The sequence below is a fragment of the Nuphar pumila genome, chromosome 5, assembly GCF_984573655.1.
Source record: "Nuphar pumila chromosome 5, dmNupPumi1.hap1.1, whole genome shotgun sequence".
In the NCBI taxonomy this organism is placed as follows: domain Eukaryota; kingdom Viridiplantae; phylum Streptophyta; class Magnoliopsida; order Nymphaeales; family Nymphaeaceae; genus Nuphar; species Nuphar pumila.
In genome coordinates, this window is record NC_143253.1 from 42,006,233 (window position 1) to 42,027,175 (window position 20,943).

General features: G+C 35.7%; 1 protein-coding gene and 1 pseudogene across 2 annotated transcripts in view; both read right to left on the minus strand.

Annotated features, from left to right (window-relative positions):
- LOC149837446 (uncharacterized) overlaps nucleotides 1-4,582 on the minus strand; it is a 32,318-nt pseudogene extending 27,736 nt beyond the window's left edge. Inside the window, exon 1 of the transcript XR_016431909.1 lies at nucleotides 4,185-4,582. The product of XR_016431909.1 is annotated as an uncharacterized LOC149837446 (transcript). The remainder of the gene's footprint in view (nucleotides 1-4,184) is intronic.
- Nucleotides 4,583-15,966: 11,384 nt separating this feature from the next.
- LOC149837447 (Pentatricopeptide repeat (PPR) superfamily protein) lies at nucleotides 15,967-18,426 on the minus strand. Its single transcript, XM_090006050.1, has one exon. It carries the CDS (start codon nucleotides 18,418-18,420, stop codon nucleotides 16,024-16,026), a length of 2,397 nt encoding a protein of 798 aa, XP_089862176.1. The 5' UTR covers nucleotides 18,421-18,426; the 3' UTR covers nucleotides 15,967-16,023.
- Between the last annotated feature and the right edge of the window lie 2,517 nt (nucleotides 18,427-20,943).

The following is a 20,943-nucleotide window of genomic DNA, read 5'->3' on the forward strand; positions in this document are numbered from 1 at the left end:
GTTATAGATGTTTTGACTTCAAAAATAATAAACTATATGTGTCTAGAAATGTTTCCTTTCTTGAAAAGGAGAGCTTCTTTGATTTTAGAAAATTAAAAGACGTCACTGAGTACTCCTTTTTGCTAGATCTAACATCAACATCTGATGAATATGACCTTGACTGTAACTTTGATGATGATCAAAGAATTATTGATCTTAATGTTGAAAATGAAGAAGTTCATAGAGATAATAGTATTCAATATTCCAGGCGACAAGAGTCTAATCCTCCATGTGCACTTGAGAAATATTCTAACATTCCAACTAGACAATCAACCCGAATCTCGAGGCCTCCAGGAAAGTTTGTATCATACGAGTCTTTCTCACCCACATATAGGGCAGTTATTTCATTAATTCACTCATATGAAGAACCATCCACATATTTTCAAGCAAAAAATGATATCAAATGGATAGAAGCCATGAAAGTTGAATTAGATGCACTTGAAAAAGCTTCTACATGGAATATTCAAGATCTTCCTCCAAGGAAGAAAACTATAGGATGTCGATGGGTTTATAAAATTAAAACCAAGAGTGATGGTACTCTTGAAAGATATAAAGCCCGTTTAGTAGCCAAAGGTTATGCCCAAGAATATGGGATTGATTATGAAGAAACCTTTGCTCCGGTGGCTCGTATGACTATTGTCCGAACCTTAATTGCCTTAGCTTCTATCAAAAAATGGTCTATTTTCAAATGAATGTCAAAAATGTTTTTTTAAATGGAAAGCTAGTTGAAGAAGTATATATGGAACCCCCTCCTGGTCTAAGTATTCCTAAGGGTAAAGTCCTTCGCTTAGAAAAAGCTCTTTATGGACTTAAACAAACACCAAAAGCTTGGTATGATAGGTTTAGTCGTGTTATGATTGATATTGGTTTTCAATTCTGTTTAACTGACACAGCTTTATTTATTAAGAATTCTGATGCAGGGATCATTGTGCTTCTTCTCTATGTGGATGATATGATCATCACCGGAAGCGATAAACAGGGAGTTGAAACAATCAAAACACTTCTTAAATCTCATTTTGAAATGACTGATTTGGGCTTGTTGAGATATTTTTTAGGCATTGAAGTTGCTTATTCTCCTAGAGAATATTTATTATCTCAGACTAAATTTGCTTTTGATATTGTTTTCAGGTCTGGTATTACTGATGATAAGAAAGTCGACACTCCAGAAGTTATTAATGTTAAAATGAAGATTGATGATGGAGAACTTCTTGCAGACCCTACTCCTTACAGACAGCTTGTCGGGGCACTTTCCTATCTATCCATTACCAGACCAGATATAGCACATGTTGTTCATACAACAAGTCAATTTCAACATGCTCCTACTTCTGTTCATATGGGAGCAGTCATGCGTATTATCAGATACATCAAGTCCTCTCTTTCACGAGGACTTTTCTTATCTTTCTCCTCTTCTCTTGATTTAATTGCATATACTGATGCTGATTGGGGAGGTGATCCCAATAACAGACACTCAACCACTGGCTTTTGTGTCTTTTTAGGGGAATCATTAATCTCGTGGAGGTGTAAAAAGCAACAGAAGGTATCTCTCTCATCCACCGAAGCTGAATACAGAGTCATGGCAACCACGACCATGGAAGTAGTTTGGCTCCGACGACTGCTTGCTGACATGGGAGTTGAAGCAACAAAAGCTTCACAAATGTGTTGTGACAACAAAAGTGCGATCTACATTGCCAGTAACAGAACATTCCACGAACGCACCAAACACATCGAAATGGATTGTCACTACGTCAAAGAGGAATATCTACACGGGATAATTGATCTGCCATATGTCACTTCAGAATATCAGTTAGCAGACTTCTTTACAAAGCCTCTCGCTGCTCCCCGATTTCACTTTCTCTTAGACAAACTTTCGCTCATTGTACCGTAAGTTTGAGGGGGAGTGTTAAAATGTAAAACTGTACATATATGTATATATAATAATATTATATTATTATATATATATATAAATACATTTTTCATTTTTTTCATTTCTTTCTTTTCTGTAATTTTTTTCCTTTATTTTTATTTTTTGTCTTTATGTCATCTAGTTCAGTTTGAACTAGAATGACTGTTGCTAGTCAAGTCCTGTCCAGACTTGACTAGCAATAGAGCTGTTGGACTGTCAGTCCAACAGCTCTTAATAGAGTTGTTGGACTGACACATTCCAACAGCTCTAAATAGAGTTGTTGGACTGTGCCCAACAGCTCTATTGAGTCATCTTTCAGCTGTGTATATAAAGGGGTGCAGCCCCTCTTGTATTTTACTCCAATGCTTCTTAAGCAATTGGTTTTTCATATCAATAAAGAATACATTTTTATTTTTATTTTGTTTCCAGTTATACCCTTTTTAAGGGTTATGCTTTAGTGTCATTCTTGACACTTGCTCTTGTTAATCTAAGCTCGTGTTTCGAAGATCCCCATTTCATTTCACTTGCTAGTTTATTGTAGAATTTCCAAGAATCATGGATAAGACTGCAAGAAAATGGAAAATTGTCTTTGATAAATGGATGATGATATGCACAGCAGGTATAACATCTACTTCAAATGCATCGGTTTTTGGATAGCTGGAAAGAGCTAGTCATACATTGGAATCATCGAGTCAACATGCATCTAATAGTTGGACATGGTATTTCCATCTATTAGACAAATAACAAAAAAAATATAATATTTATATCCATTGGACAATGGGTGATATGTATCCAAACAAGAGACTGAGAATTCTCAATACACTTCCAGGAAAACGAAACAACAAAATGAGAATTATGTTTATTAAGAATTCTTTGCACCAAGAATTCTCAATCCCATGAGACTTCTTGAGAATTTATCCAAACGCACCCTTAATTCCATATCCACATTCAATCACTTTCTTGGCATGACTGCTCTTTCATAGATTTTCAGATGTATTAGATTTTCAGCAAAGGAACACCCAAAGTGGTCATGCTTAATTTTACACCTCGGGATGTGAGGCTGTGTCAGGAGAGGAGGAAAAGAAGAAAAGAGAGAAACAAGTACTGCCGCCACCAAAAGAACGTCCTCAAGGAAAGGGATGCCCTATATTCTCTATTATATTGAAGTACAGTTAGTAAAGTACAAATACCGTTACACATTTACTACATATTACATAACATGCCTTTTATAAGACATTGGACCAAAATAACCCTGCTGGGATGTCTAATCAATTCACTGCACTATCCTTAACAGACCCCAAAAAAGATCTACATATTTTTGAGGGGGACACACATGGTTGATGGTAAAACTTAGTTACAAATTTATGTCCATCAACATTCCTTCCTTTTCTTTCCTAAAGCATTGCTTGCAAAAATACAAAAGCAAAAATTCCATTCCCAAGACCATAGGCAAGAAAATATGATTTTCACCAGTTGACAAATAATGAAGTGTGAATTATGATTAGCTTAGTGCAGACAAGTTTGACACTGTACACAAAGCAAAGCAGACAATAATCCGAACTGGCAGACTGAAATACTATGCATGTTCAGGACTACCAACTTGGAGACTAAAACACTGCATGTTCAGGAACTATCGGAACAACTAATGGTGTTGCAAATTCTTGAACAAAATAAGAAAAAAAAAGGAAGAATATGATCTTCATTAGTCCCTTGGTGGTAACACTACAACTTGACACATGCAGGAAAGTGCTGCAATTGATGCTAAATAAGACCACCACCTTCCCCAACTTGACCTGCTCCCCAAATTCATTCAACGCAGCAAGAAAGGCCCTATTATACAATTTGTAAGTCACCAAAAAGAAGATAAACAGAAAGGAAAGAAATCCCAAACCAGTACTTTACCAAGTAAAATACTTTGTGTTCTGTCCTTAAGAACAGATTTTTAGAATGTCAACGTTTTCCAAGATAGTGCAACACCTAGTCTAAATACCAAAAAAGGCAGACTGTACCTTTAATAACAAGCCAGTGCATGGACAAACCCATGAAACAGGGAAATTACATATATATTAGATGGCTAATAAGATCATTAATCAGAAAGCACTATTTTTCAAACATGCAAATCTCCCAATCAAATTAAACCGTACTATCCATAAATACAAGAATTAAACCGTATGTGATAGTGAATATTCACATTTCATAGCTATGTGAAATGAAAGCTAAATCATAGGTTATAGGTGTATACCTGCTGCAAGCTTCAATAAATCATTCTGCCATAACAGCCTCTTGGCAAGTAACTTCATCAAGGAGAGGAAACCCAAAAGTGATTCCGAAAATAAATTTCTGCTTCTAAAATAGGAATGCAACCCAAACAATCGATAATCACACCTGCAACTCATCAAATAAGGGCAAAATTAATACAAAGAAAAAAATCATAAGAACCAAAATCAACAGGTACCGACAGAATCAATAACAGGGGTTCCTTTCAAGCATATGTAGGATGATCATACAAAGGGAAAAGGAGTGTCTCATGCATAGGATGATATTCAGTTTGTTATTTAAGGAGAAACAATCATTAAGCCATTCTAAGAATGCAACTTTTTCCCAAAAAATTTAAGATGTTAAAGGAAAACGAGGAGGCATCTGGCACTAAAATGCCAACTCCCTGGAAAGACTAGAAGGAATGAGATACTTGCCACTTGGAAAAGGATATAGATAGCATAAATTTGATTTTGCTCAATTCAACTTTATACTCACTAAAAATAGAAAAGCAACTTAATACAGAACATGTTAAATATCTCACATTAATTAACAGCCGAACAGGCCATTTTTAGCTCACCAAAAAACCTTTACACACACATACATGTACACATGCATGAATTCCTGCATTTTATCTTATTGAGTATCCAAAATATCAAGTTCAAAATCAAACATCGTTCATATCAAATCAATTAAGTCAATATTTTATGGTACTTCTTAAATGAACCAACTACTTAGTAACATATAGCAGACATGCCATGAGCCAAATCACCTTTAAGCCGATTATGTAACCATTTTCGCACACACACACACACACACACACACACATATATATATATATATATATATATATATATATATATATATATATATATATATATATATATATATATATATATATTGGTGTGTAAGGAGGGGGGTAACAGTGTTATTAGTACCATATCTTACGATATGATACGGTGTATCATATTATCGCTAGCCCATGTGATACGATACACAACCTTGAATCGGAAAATGCAGTGTACCAGTCCATATCATATGATATCATACTAAACATGCCGTATCATAAGATACGACTATTTTTTCAAAAATTTTGTTGACAATTTTCAGGTCATTCATTTTGGATCCATTTTCACTTTTGGTGACAACTTTTTATATAAATAAGGCTTTAGTAGAGTCCTATTCACTTATTTCATAAGCTACGGAAACAAAAAATACAAATTTCTCTTAATTTATTGTGATTAGTAAAGACAAGAAAGAAGAGAAGTATTATTATGGAAGAGCGCATATTATTCAACTTTTGTGCTTATTGTAAGTAGTGAAAGACATTATGAAACTTCTTTGTTTTAATACTTTCTACTTATGAAATGACTTACTTTTTTTTTTTTTTTACTTTTTAATGTTTAATTTAAAACTCTTTTGATATAAGTAATGGATACATTGTTATAACCAGAGTTATCGAAAACACCTAGTTAAGTGGGGAAGCGTGAAACGTCATGCTTTCGAAATGCGTTGGGAAGCGCCAAATTTTTTTGGAACCATTTATGGAAAACGCGCTTCCCCCATTTTCATTTTTTGTATTTTTATTTTTATTTTTATTTTTTCTCTTTTTTCGCTTCCTAAGTCGCTTCCGAGACAATTCCTGATTCGCTCCTAAGCTATGTCACATAGGTGCGGGTGCGGATGCTGGTGCGGGTACGGGTGCGGATGCGGGACTTTAAAATAACTTGGGTGTGGGGGTGTGAGGAGGATATATATATAATTTTTAACAATTTTAAGTTAACACTATGTGTATTTGTGTGCATTTATGTATTTATATATAATATAGATAAAAATGGACTTGATTAAGGTTAACTAAATCTACTTTTGGATAGAAATGGACTTCAGCGTGGTTGACTTCACCTAACACAAAGGAAGTTGTGTCCAAGTGTCGCACCCGCCTGGGTGCGGGAGCGATGCGGGTGCGGTGCCCTGTTAGAAGAGTCTGTGTGACATAGCTCCTAAGTCGTCCCACGCTTCTTGCTTCCTAAAATTTTGAAAGTGCCTCGCTTTCCGGTTCCTGTATCGCTTCTCATTCCTGCTTCCTCGAGTAGCAACCATGGTTATAACCAATGTTGTAAGTATCATATAGTATGTTACAATAAGGTACAATATGTATCATTACTATAAAAAATAATGATACAATACACACTTGTATCGTGATACGCGCCCTATATCGTATGATACAACCCGGTATTATACTGTATTGTATGATACAAGGTACATCGTACAATACACCTTCGGTGCACTTTAAAAATGGCTGAATCATTTTTTTTAAAACCTCTCGAGGGCCGACTCCCTCATTTGTGTAGAGGTCATTAGAGGGATATCCACACACCTTAGGAATCGTGAGAGCGATTTGGGGGCAGATTTGTGTGCAAAGGAGATGATTGAGGGTATATTTTTAAAAAAACTTGGTTATTTAACGGTTAAGTATTCATAAACTTGGTTATTTTGTTTTTATTTATGTAATATGAAAGTAAGAGTCTTGTAGCATGTATTGCAAAATATTTAACATTTTGCATTGTTCTTGTGAGATAGTTGATGTTTGATGATGTCTTATGCAGCTCAGAGAGACATAAATGCTTCATATGTGAGTTTATGGTTGTATTTTGTAAAATTCATCATTGTTTCATGTGCTATGATTTTTTAGAATTTTTTCTAATTTTTCTTGATTTTTTAAAAAATTTTAAAAAAGTTTTATTAAAACATTATGATTTTTTATTTTTTATAATACAACAACAACAACAACAACAACTACGCCTTCATCCCAAAACAATTGGGGTCAGCGATATGAACCAAAAAAGAAATTCATTTTGGGTCTTCCACATGAATCATTTTCCTCCAATCATTTCTATCCAACGCCATGTCCTCGGTGAGGTTCAAAGCATTCATATCCTTTCCTATCATCTCCATCCAAGTCTTCCTAGGCCTACCCCGACCTCTTTTAACTAATATATTTTCCCATTTCTCCAACCTTCTAACTGGAGCATCATTAGGCCTTCGCCGAATATGTCCAAACCACCGTAAACGATTCTCTCGCATCTTATTTTCAATGGGTGCAACACCTACCTTCTTACGTATCTCTTCGTTCCGAATCTTATCTTTTATTGTATTTCCACACATCCATCTAAGCATCCGCATCTCAGCTACACTCATTTTTTGAATATGATGTCTCTTGGCAGCCCAACATTCCGTACCATATAGTAAAGCGGGTCTAATAGTCGTCCTATAAAACTTTCCCTTCAACCGCAATGGCATTCTACGATCGCACAGCACTCCAGTAGCACTTTTCCATTTCATCCACCCAACCTTTATCCTATGATTTACATCTCCATCAATTTCTCCATACTTTTGAATGATGGATCCCAAATATTTGAAATAATCATTCACCGGTATATCTTGCTCACCAAGCTTCACTACACTCCCATCCCTACTTCGTTGCTTACTAAACCGACATTCCATATATTCAGTCTTACTCTTACTCAACTTAAAACCTCTAGCTTCCAATGTCTGTCTCCATAATTCTAACTTAGCATTAACCCCAGCTCTAGACTCATCAATCAAAACAATATCATCAGCAAACAACATACACCACGGTACATTTTCTTGAATTGATCTCGTAAGCTCATCCATCACTATCGCAAATAGGAAAGGGCTTAAAGCAGATCCTTGATGTAACCCAACCGTTATCGGAAAATTGGTTGTCACCCCTCCACAAGTGCGGACATTGGTTACTACTCCTTCATACATATCTTTAATTATACTAATGTACTTGAGAGAAACACCTTTCTTCATCATTGTCCACCAGAGAACGTCCCTAGGTACTCTATCGTATGCCTTCTCTAAATCAATAAAAACCATATGCAAATCTTTGTTCCTCTCTCTATATCTTTCAATAAGTTGTCTAAGAAGATGTATAGCTTCCATAGTTGATCTTCCAGGCATAAAACCAAATTGATTCTCCGATATCATGACAACCTTCCTCAACCTAGACTCAATCACCCTCTCCCAAAGTTTCATAGTATGACTCATGAGTTTTATACCACGATAGTTTGTGCAATCTTGTATATCACCCTTATTCTTATATAAAGGCACCAAAGTACTCTTCCTCCACTCATTAGGCATCTTATTTGTTCGCCAAATCAAGTTAAAAAGATTTGTCAACCATTCTAAACCTTTCTCTCCCAAGCATTTCCAAGCCTCGATAGGTATACCATCTGGGCCAACTGCCCTTCTTGATTTCATTTTCTTCAAAGCCTCTGCAATTTCTTTCTTTTGAATCTTGCGCATGAAGTCACGATTTATCTCATGAAAAGGAATGGAGAAGTCTCCAAGATCTTGAGCATGACTATCATTAAATAGCTTATCAAAATAATCTTTCCATCTCTCCTTAATCTCCTCATCTTTGACTAAAACCCTTTGCGTTTCATCTTTGATACATCTAACCATACCCAAATCCTTCGATTTCCTATCTCTCATCTTTGCAAGCCTATAAATATCCTTCTCGCCTTCTTTGGTATCCAACTTGTCATAAACCTCCTTATATACCTTAGCCCTCGCGTTTCGAACAACTTTTTTAGCTTCCTTCTTTGCTATCATATACTTCTCCAAATTCACATTATCACGACTCTTACTTAGATTTCTATAACACTCTCTTTTAACCTTAATAGCTAATTTGACATCCTCGTCCCACCATGATGTATCCTTACCTAGTGGTGCACCGCCTTTAGACTCACCCAATACCTCCTTAGCTACTTTTCTCATACCACCCGCTATCTTATTCCACATTGATTCTGAATCCTCCTCGAGACACCAATCAACTTCCTTAACTACCTGCTCTACAAACATTCCTTGTTTAGCTCCTTTCAGTGCCCACCACTTAATTCTAGGATCTATCCTATGTCTATCCCTTTTGCGGCATTGTCTAATTCTAAGATCTAAAATTAAGACTCTATGTTGTGTAGCTACACTTTCTCCTGGTATAACCTTACAATCGATGCAACAACCCCTATCTCTCTTTCTAAGTAGGAAAAAATCTATCTGACTCGTATTAACCCCACTTTTAAATGTTACTAGGTGAGACTCCCTCTTCCTAAACCAAGTATGGGTAATGATATGATAGTTACAACCTTACTTATAACATCATAATTATGGCTTTTATGATAGTTACATATTTACTCATGCTTAATTTATTTCATTATTAAGTTTACTTAATATTGTAGTGTAATTACTTAAATTTGTTTTATTTCGCTTTATGGCTTTTAACGCCCTCAAAATTTTAACCTTAATTATTGTTTAAATATTGAAATTTCGAGACCAATCTTTTTTTTATAAGTATAAGTAAATCAAATATTATAATGCGAAAACGATTTTAAAAAACAGTTAAGACTTTGGGCGATGTTACATCAAATCAAAATGTACGGGATATACACATTTCAAACCACATACAATATATGACTGAAATATGAAGAGTTAATTTCATTTCAAATCATAGTATAAAAACAATAGTTCAGTCTCTACATGATCAAGTACTTAAAACGAAAAGATCATGTCTATCAAGATCGCAAGATAAAAGTAGACCCTCGAGAATGCAGCTCGACCAGTCCTTCGCTCCAACTACTCATCATACTTTACTTGCATTACTTGTTCCTTATAAAACAGGGCCAGACTCACTAAAGTCTGGTAAAGCAAACCAAACTCAAACTTAAAGAAAATATACCAAGAATTTAAAGGTAAAGACATGATATATTATTCATCAATCGTCAAGTGATAAACAAGGGAACAACGCCCTATGAGTCATTCAGTTTAAGCATTTGAAAGCATTTCTTCCTATGTCACATGGGTGCGGGTGCGGCTCAATTTCAAAAATTTTGGACACGAGGACACGGATATATATATAATTTAAAAAATATATCTAAAGACTGTGTTGTTGCACAATCTTTAGCAGACTGTGCTCTGCAGTCTGCTAAAGACTGTGCTTTGCACACAGTCTGCTAAAGAGTGATTCTGCTAAAGACTGTGCAGCTGCACAGTCTTTTTGCTAAAGACAGAATGTGCAGTTGCACAGTATATATATTTTTAAAAAAACATATAAAAGATAAAAAAAAATTAGTTTTTATACATTTTTTGTCCTAAAAAATGGACAAAAATAGACTCAATCAAAGTTGACAGAGTCCAAAATGTGGACGGACTCGATTCAGGTGCGTTGACCGAGTCTGACACCTGTTGACCGAGTCTGCCCAGTGTCCGAAGCCGCACCCGTGTCGGGGCATGTCGACGCGGGTGCATCGCCTCCCAAGCCGAGTCCGTGTGACATAGATTTCTTCACTTAATATTCTATTCAACCTTAACTCACATAATAAAGCATAATCTATATGCATTCAAGTCATACAATACATCACATAAATATATATATATAAGACATTCAAATCATTGCATCATTTTCATATGGATTCATAATTCTTATAAATAATAAGTCAAATCACATTTGACCATTCCAGCGTAAAACACATACACATACCTTCTAAGTAATTTAGTTAGATATTCATGATACACATCAATCATGATACATAGGTGTGATATATTCACTCATACAATCATAATGCAATCATTTGCAATGAAACTATGTAGGCATGATGTATTATTGACCTAATAAGTCAAAACTAATCATTTGTAGGCGTGATGTGTCATTCACCTATACGCTGACATAAGCGTCAAAATAATAACCTCATATTAAAATCTAAAATCAATAAGGATCTGATTCTCACATCTGAGTTCAGTATATAATTATGTTACAATAGAAAAGTTAAATATATAGATTCATAACTGGCTATCTCAATCAACTCAAAAGATCGTCACAATTCATCATAACATTTCATTTAATCATACATTGGATCGCTTAGTCTGGGAAATGTACAACCTCATAAGGAGTTACCGCGCTAGACAGATGGTCTGCCTGGTTTTGGACAATGCACTTCCTCACAGGAATATACTGTCTTCGCGGGCTATTTGCTTTTGGACAATGAACTTCCTTATAGAGACTTACTGCTCTAGCCGGATTACCTGATCCGGTTATACACACCCTCACAAAGAATCCTTTTGGGAACAATTCTTCAACGTGTACCATATCCAGTGAAAACTATTGTGATACATGCATCAATACCTAAGTCACATGGGTGCGGGTGTGGGGATGCATCACTTTAAAAAACCTTGGGTGCGGGGGTGCGGCAGGACAAAAATGTACATATATATATATAACTATATGTCTTGGACTGGTCAAAACAGGGGTACATTAACCAGGTTACATGAACATATACATGCCTGAGTGATTCAATGTAACTTCATATTTCTAACATTAAACCTTCCGCAGCATGTGTCATTAAATGAGTTATGAAACGAACTGCAGCAGAATTATGACCACGCAACAGAAACTAAAATCGAGTACAAACACATATAAGCATACACTTGTACGAAGAGCAACCAGCAAAAGAACTTGAACGAAGAGAATACCTTGTGTTTCTTGAAACAGGAAAGTGAGCAACTGCACCTTAAAATATTGACAAATCAATAACTTCTGTAACTTGGTAGATCTTATAATCCTATGAACTGAACTTAGATAATGAATCAATCCCAAAACAAATAAATTAAACCCATTACATGCCCATAACATAGCAACATATTTTAAGCAATGGTTGATAGAACGACTTTTCAAAAAAGATGAAAGTAACATTTGACCTTAAGTCATCAAGCATAAGCAACTAATAAAATAGATTGTAAACGAAATAAAAAATCAAGAAGCTCCACAAAACCCATTTTAGCATAGAATTAAAAGCCCCAAAATCAAATAGTCAAAGATCCCCAAAAAATAAATACAAATTTCATTAATTATATACCTCTATATAGCATCATCAATTCATCGAAAAATTTCGGAATGCCCAAACCCCCCAAATAACATTATTGAAAAAATTTCAGAAAGCCCAAAACCCCCAAATAATATTATTGAAAAAATTTCGAAATGTCCAAAAAGCCTATTAATAAAAAGTTAAAAACCCTAGATGCTAATGACCCACGTATAATACAATCAGAGAGAAGAGAGACATTGAGAGTGAGAGACAGTGAGAGTGACGGAGAGAAGAGAGACTATGAAAGAGACAGTGAGAGTGACAGAGAGAAGAGAGACTGTGAGAGTGACGGAGAGCAAGTGAGAGTGAGAGAGAGAGCAAGTCGGAAGGAGACATACTTGAGAACTGAGGAGGAGCGGACGGAAGGAGTCAGAGATCGTCGGCGTCAGCATCGGCTTCAGGCTTCAGACTTCAGGCTTTAGGCTTTAGGCTATAGGAGGATTTTTCCCTAATCCTCCTCTCACTCGCTTTTCATCGGGCGAAAAAAAAATTAGTCTAAAAATTGGACCTAAATGACCCTGGGTGCGTTGACCGCACCCAGGGTCATGTTGACCGCACGCGCACTCGCATCGCGTCGACACGGGTGTGACACCTGCTTTGCCGAGTCCCTGTGACTTAGATCAATACAATTGACCACTCTCAAAGTCGATAGCCACCAACATGGGCATAAGCATGTATATAATCAATATGCATCACATCATACATCACTTCATATGGCACTTAAATCATAAAATCACATATTTAACCAATAAGGTTTTATGAACCATAGTTCACTATTGAACTTAAACATTTATCATATGCATTCATAATTTCATATCATATGACATTTAAATTATATCATACAGAAGCATATTATCATACGCATCATATCATCGTCACAAGGAACATTGCATTTCGTAAATTGAACCTTGAAACATGCGTAAACAAAACATGAGTTATATGCATACATATGTGAACATGCACATTTCATAATACAAAACAATTAAACCTCAACATACGTAACTCCTATATAGCTCGAGTTATGCACACAGGATTCAAGTCATATATGCATTGTTTCACCACATAAATCAATATGCAAAGCAAGCAGTTCATGCATAATATGTCTCACACAGTATATATATATATAGCATTCACACAAATCATGATTCGTTCACGAGAGCACGGGACGTATCAATCCATGCATAACGGTATTTGCATAATCTTATCATGAACATGATTCTATCGCTCATGCTTTCGTGCATGATTACACAATTAGTATTTCACACTAGCATTCAATATGGTCATGTCAAACTCATCAATTTATTCAACATTCATTCACACAAATGCATGCACAAACATGTTTCTGCAACAAACACACTTCATATTCCGCTATCTAAAATCATGACGAGCATGATCTCCGAACTACGACAAGAAAATCACTTTTATTCTCATACGTTCAAATCATACTCAGCATGATCTTCGAACTACAATCACAACAGTCTTAGATATCCACAACGAAGTGGTGTGTGTGAGCAAGAAAGTGTTGCATATAATAAAAATAAATTTATTGGGTGATGCATTCGCACCACGTACTTACCACGGGCATTTACCCGATTTGCATTTCGCATTGCATTGCATTCAATGCCCATTAGCTTATAGATGTTTTGATACTTAGTATCACATTTTTAGTATATCCTACACTCAAATTAGTTAAATATATAGGCAACCATAGCACCCCTAGATATCTACAACTACGTGCAGTGTGTGCGCATAACTTGTATTTGCAATTCAGTAAAGTATTTAGCACAATATCATGCTTACGTAATTAGTGCCTAAACATGCTCTCTACAAGTTCAGTTAAAGAAACTTACTTTAATAATGTGAAGAACAACAAATCGAAACCCAAAAGATCGAGGGGTTTCGAAATCCGCAAAGACCGCTCAAGCAACGATGCACCGAATACTTGGTGTGCGGTCGAAAATGCCAAAAGCTCTAAAAATATGAAATCCTAAAAAATCCAGAAAGATAAGGTGAACCACCAATAAATATTAACTGCTGAGTAGAAAATGTTGCATACACCAACATCTCCATCTCACCAAATTTGGTTACTGCAAAACATAGATTAAATATTTTAAATAGTACTTTTGATTAAAATAACCAAAATGCCTCTTGGTTAAAAATTAAGATTTTTAACTTGCTAAATTCATCTAGTGAATTCCAAAATTTAATGATATCACACCAATATTTTACAAAACTCTTAAAAACATATTTTTTATCGAGAGTAATATAATTGATTGTTAAATATCTAAAATAGTTTTAAAAATACTAATTTTACCCTTGTTTGCCAAAAATAAATAATTGAACATTTAAACACCAATAAATAAGATTTAAACAATAGAAACACATTTCTAACTCGAAGATAAAGATGAATTATTTATTTATTAATAATATCCAAAATTTACAGGTTTTACCTGGCCACATTTTTTTTATAGTTATTTCAAATTTTATTTTATTTTTGAATTATGTGATTGTTACAGTTTGTTTACTCAAAACTTTTTTCTTTTGTTTGTTATCTAATGTGATTTTCTAATAGTAAACCTTTTGTTTTGTTAGTTTGTTATAATATCATTTCACATATTATAGTAGTGCATATGTTTAATTGTTCACAATGCTTAAATTTGATTTCTTTTTTCTATTTCATTCTATGATTTTTTTTTCTAAATTTTTTTATTTTTTGGATTTTTTTTAATTTTTTTTATTTTTTATGATTTTTAAATTAGGTTTTTCCGGTATCTTATGATATAATATGATACACTCGTATCGCCAGCCCTTCCGCTACGATAATTACAACATTGGGAAATGGATATATATATAAGGGGTGGGTCCTACCCCTTTTTCCTTGGGTCCCGTTAGGACTCTCCAAAAACATACTTTCAAGTTTTAATACTTCATTTGAACGGTTAGATGTGTTTATTGTTGTTTACTCAACAGAAAACATGTATTTGATTAAGATTCTTTATGCTCAGATGTGCATTTAAAGAGGTAAAATAATCAATGGTTGATATCATACCAAAATTTGATGATAAAATATTTACATTTTTACATCAAATCAATTTGAAAGAAGCTTGTTTCTTAATAATAAGCAATGATACACTTCTAAACCGTTCAGATCAAGCAAAAAATAATTGAAAGTGTGATTTTTAGAGGGTCCTGACCGGACCTAATTAAAAAAAACGGGTAGGACCATCCTCTCTCTCTCTCTCTCTCTCTCTCTCTCTCTCTCTCTATATATATATATATATATATATATATATATATATATATATATATATATATATATATATATATATAGTCTTCCCACTAAATGGCCTACTCACCTGTCCTCACGTTCAAAAATCATATTCAGAAATGTTTTTCAGCAAATATAAATCTCCATGGTTGAAAATCTATAAACAGACTTTTGGGTCAATTTTTTTTAGTGTGCAGGTAGGATGTTGATTTTCAGATCTTTGTAAAATCGTATATATACGTCAAAAAAACTTGACTCACAAGTTGGTTTTGACCATGGATATCACATTGTATAGTCAGATTTGTCAAAAAATATGATTTTTTAGGGTGAGGACAGGTGAGTGGACCATTTTGTGGGAGGACCATCCACCTATCTCCAAGAATGTTAAGTTTTTGTTTATAGCATATGTGAAAAGGCAAATTGTAGATCCTAAAACATGCATGTTCAGTTCTAACAGATGTCTTTAGAAAAAGTTTATGAAATGCCTATTATGCGTTCAACCACGTGTATTTTTGTGCAAATAAAACAAATCATCTTAATTTCTAAATAGTGCCAAATGGAAGAAAAATCAAATATAAAATACCAGCAGAGAGAAACCGTTAGGAACGTAAGAGTTAACTATAACATGTTCCCTGTAAGACACTATTTTGCTTATTTATAAGTGCATCCATCAAAGTCAAATATGTAGAGATATTTATGGTGATGCCCTTCTGCAGCATCTCTTCTAAAATGAGTTTCGCTTCTTCCAATCTTCCATCATTGCACAGTGCTTCAAGCTGAGATGAATAAATCTCAAAAGCATAATCAGCTTCAGTTTTTGCAGTTTCACAAGGTTGCACTACTAATTCATCTCTTCCTCCCTCAGATTGAACTTTTCCAGATGCACCATCAGATAAATTACTAGGTATTATTCCAGATTCGACCATCTTGGACAGCAAATCCTGCAAGTCGTTTGATTGTCCAGCTTTGGAAAGCCCAGAGTAAAGAGCAGCATATGTACAACTGTCAGGTCCCAGTTTCTTCTCTTCCATTTCTGTGAAAAGCTCCAGTGCAAGTTCAAGTTTCCCTTCTCTACATAATCCATTTATCAACGTGTTATAAGTGACACAATCCACCTTTTTCCCCTTGGACATCCACAAGTGGAAGAGTTTAAGTGCTTTATCTACCTTTCCTGCACTGCACAGCCCATGAATAAGAATATTGCATGTATAAACATCTGGCTTGAACGACTTCCCAGCCATTTGATTGTGAAACTGAAACGATTTCTCCAGATTCCCTTCCTTGCAGTACCCATGAATAAGAATATTAAAAGTGGTATCATCTGGCAGCACTTCACTCTCAACCATCTCAATGAACTTCCCAATTGCTTGTTCAGTTTGTCCTGACGTACAAAGTCCACTTATAAGAGAATTGTACGTCGACACACTGGGAAGAACATCTTTTCTTTTCATCTCATCCCAGACTTTCATAGCTTCTGCTACATTCTCTTCTTTGCAGTACCCATTTATTACAGTACTATAACTAACTTCATCAGCCACAAAGCCCCATTGGGAGGCTCTATTCAGCAACAGGTCATGAGCATCACCGATCCTTTTCTCCTTGCATAAGCATTGAAGCAATGAGTTGAATGTAAAAGTATCCATCTTCAAACCTATCGCAACCATCTCATCCATCAGCTTGAAAGATTCATAAAAGTTCCCCCGCTTACAATACGCATCAACCATTGTATTATACGCAATGCAATCTGGTGTCAACTCATCTTCTAACATCTTCCGCATGAAATCCCTTGCCTGGTCTAGCTTTCCTTCCTTACACAAACCATTCACTAATATATTGTAAGTAACAACGTTCGGCATGATGCCCTTACCTACCATCGATTCGAACTGCTCGAATGCTTGCTGCCCACTCCTCCAATGAAAGCATCCATTGATTATCGTATTATATGTCACGACATCGGGCAAAAGCTCCAATTTTTCCAACTCATCTCTAACCTTACAGGCCTCATCAATCCTACCCAAATTGCACAACCCGCTGATCAACATATTGTACGTCCAATTATCCGGAGGAACACCCCGCTGTGTCATCATTTCGACCAATTTCACCGCCTCCTTCAACTGCCCCAGCCGACAATACCCACAAACAATTATGTTATACGTCTTCCGATTTGGCTCCAGCCCGGCATCCCTCATCTCAGAGAGCAAATCCCTAGCCTCATTCAAAAGACCCTTTTTACAGAAACCATCGAGGAGGGTGTTATAAGTAACCTTATCCGGAGTGCAACCGAAACCGCTCATTTCCCGGAACACCTCCATTGCCTCCTTGAATCTACAGTTCTTGATGTATCCGTATATGATCATATTGAAGGTATCGGTGTTGGGAGAAATACCGAGTTCAATCATATCATTGAGGATTTCCTTAGCGGAAATGGAAGAAGAGGGAGACGAAGCCGAAGCCGAGGAAGAAGATGGGGTTCTTACCAAGGAATTGATGAGGGTGTTACAGGTGAGGAGCTGTGGTCGGAGGAGACGACGCTTCATCTCCTTGAAGACGAAGACGGCAAAGTGGGGGCGGCCGGAATGGACATAGGCGGTGACAGCGAGGTTGAGGAGGGGCTCAGAGGGGGAGAGCTGGATGAGGGACCGGGGAGGAAGGTGGTGGGGGACATAGCGGAGGAGGAGGGACTTGGCGGCGGAGAAGTTGCGGGGGCGGCGGAGGAGGAGGTGGAGGAGGGAGAAGAGGGGAGGGAGGGTGAGAGGATTGGAGGGGGAGAAGTCGGGGAGGTGGGATTGGCACCAAGTGAAGAAGGAGACTAGGTTGTCGGGTGGGGTCTTGTGGGAGAAGGAGGAGATGAGGTGGGGGAGGAGGGACGACGACAGGTGGGGGATGAAGGGGGCGAGGGAGCTCGGCTCCGGCGGTGTCCCAGACAGGAGGATGGTAGCGAGTTGCTGACCGAGATGAGCGACCGAGACGGTAGGAACATCTTCGTTTGTTGTTGGTGGTGGTGGTTCCATTTCTCTTGCCGGTCGACTCTGCATCTGGACCTGCGCAGGGTTCTGTCTGCTATTTGAAAGGGAGCAGCGGTTCCTGGTTGGTGAGCTTGCAGGTTGTGGTGTCAATGGGCCGAGTTTGATCCGGACCCGATCCGTACAGAACCCTATAGCGTCAAGGTCTGGCGACAAAGAAGGTAGGGTTGGTAAGCTAGTGGCTCAGCTCGGTTCAGCTGGTCATGAACTCGTTCGACTTCTATCATTGATAAGTTAACGTATAAAATTTTAATCCAAAAATACTTAAAAAAAAATTAAGTGAATAATGTAAAGTCTTATGGCTTTAAACAGAGAGGCTAGGCTCACCCAACTTTAAGTAAGAGCATATATTAGCCCATTAAAATTAAGTTTGTGAAAAAAGATAACCTTTTATCAAAGAAAAACATGAACATTCATTTTGGTTTTGGTTAGAATTTTGGACGAGTTACAGGTATTTCAACTGATTAGATTCAATTCTCGCATTGGACTTGAGTTTAGGCTCAAATCGTGATTCAATCCAAATCAAGGATATGAAATCTAAGATAGAAATAAGACAATATCATTCATGAATTAAAATTATTTAGAAACATAATTAATAACAATAACAAGTCTTAATAATTCATAAATTGTTTTCAACACAAATCTCGGATCTAGATATTTGTTTTTTTGCACCACTCGCAGCATTCCGCTATCACTCCAACTCTTTACTCGTAACCCCTATGTTTGTAATATATGGGTCAAAATCATCAAGTCTTAATAAGAACACAATAAAAATACATGAGCATGCCTAGCTAAGTATACATAAAACATATATATTTTAGAATATGTGCAATGCAAATGCAACATTATAATATGATGCATTCAATTGAACAACTATAACACTTAACTTTATGCATTCAACTAGACAATTATAGCAAATTCATGTAGTATGCCACAAAATATGGACATATTCATAATTGAACATTTGTCTTATTAAAACATGTTTTCAGTATAAGTTTTTACACAAAATGAATCTGCTCAAGTGTAAAGCGTTTGTTTCTCTTTTTACCACTTTTGTGAGCACACACAAGTCATCGAATTAGAAGAGACCATTAGAGTGTTTATTATGCTATGTATTTTAAATTTTCAAGTGATTTACTAAAACGGATCCACTGAGGACAGTACATGACCGAGAGAGAACCCATGAGTGATGACAAATATAATGCATCTTAACACTTGTGCAGAAGATATAGACATACCACATAGGACACATTAGTAGTTCGACCCTCTGATTCTAAGGAATGTGGACCAAATGAGATGCCTAGCTCTCACAAAAATCAACATGGTTCATCGAAGTTTTGTATCACCTACCCTCTCTAAGGTAGGGTTGGTCTAAATGAGTTGCTAGGTGTTTTTTTTTAAGTAATGGTTCATTGCATTTAATCATATGTGCCTTTTATTATTCAGCACACGAGAACTCAATAGCCCAAGTACTTCTCTAGGATAACTTTCCATATTTCCTTTCAAGACATGAAGATATTATACTCTTGCATCTGCTCTAAGGTAATTATATGGTTCATTTGTTTATTTATGATGATAATCATTTAAAATGTCCATGGTACGCATCTTGTATTTGCTCCAAGGTGACCTTGAGCAATTATACCCTGCATCCGCTTTGAGGTAACTTTATGTTATGTGTGTATATATATTCTTATAACTTAGTGTACTTTTAGCACCTCATTGGTTTTTTTCAACCATTTGCTCAATCATGAGCGCTCCCGTGTGCATGTATGCTTTCTATGTCTTATAACACATTACCATCACATGTCACATAACATATTTGTACACTTATGACATCATATTGGTTCTTTTAAACCACAAAGTCATTTATGAACATTCACATATATATGTATGTTTTTCATGACTTATAGCACAGCATAATTATAATATAACCTCATGTCGTATATTAATACATCATGCTTCACATTATAATATTATGACATAAATTTGTAGCATAGCATTCATAAGATGTTAACAAGTAATGATATAATTGTTAGACCCATATATTATGCATCGACATGACACATGTTCGTCTGGTTCACTTTTGGAATCATGTTATGTTTATCTAGATTACTTTTGGAACCATGATATACATTAAAACACAATTCTCTAATTCAAGATAGTTATCATAAAATTTCTCAGTCATTGAAAATTCTATCATAAATCGTACAAAATGATTTAGGCTTTGAGATTTTTACATAAGGTTCTTAAACATGTTACTTATATACAGAAAAAATCTATACCTTAACTCATTACAGAATATGAATTTAAAAAATTCATGCATAGACTATTTTTTGTTCACAAAATAGTCTTGTTTAATTTTGTTTTTTAAATAAAAAATCAATAAAAAAATCATACAAAACAAATTAAATCATAAGATTTTTATTATGGGTGACTTGATATATCTAACACAAGCCCACAAAAACCCAAATTTAAATTTGATACCAACAAAGTGTTAAAAAACACGTAGTA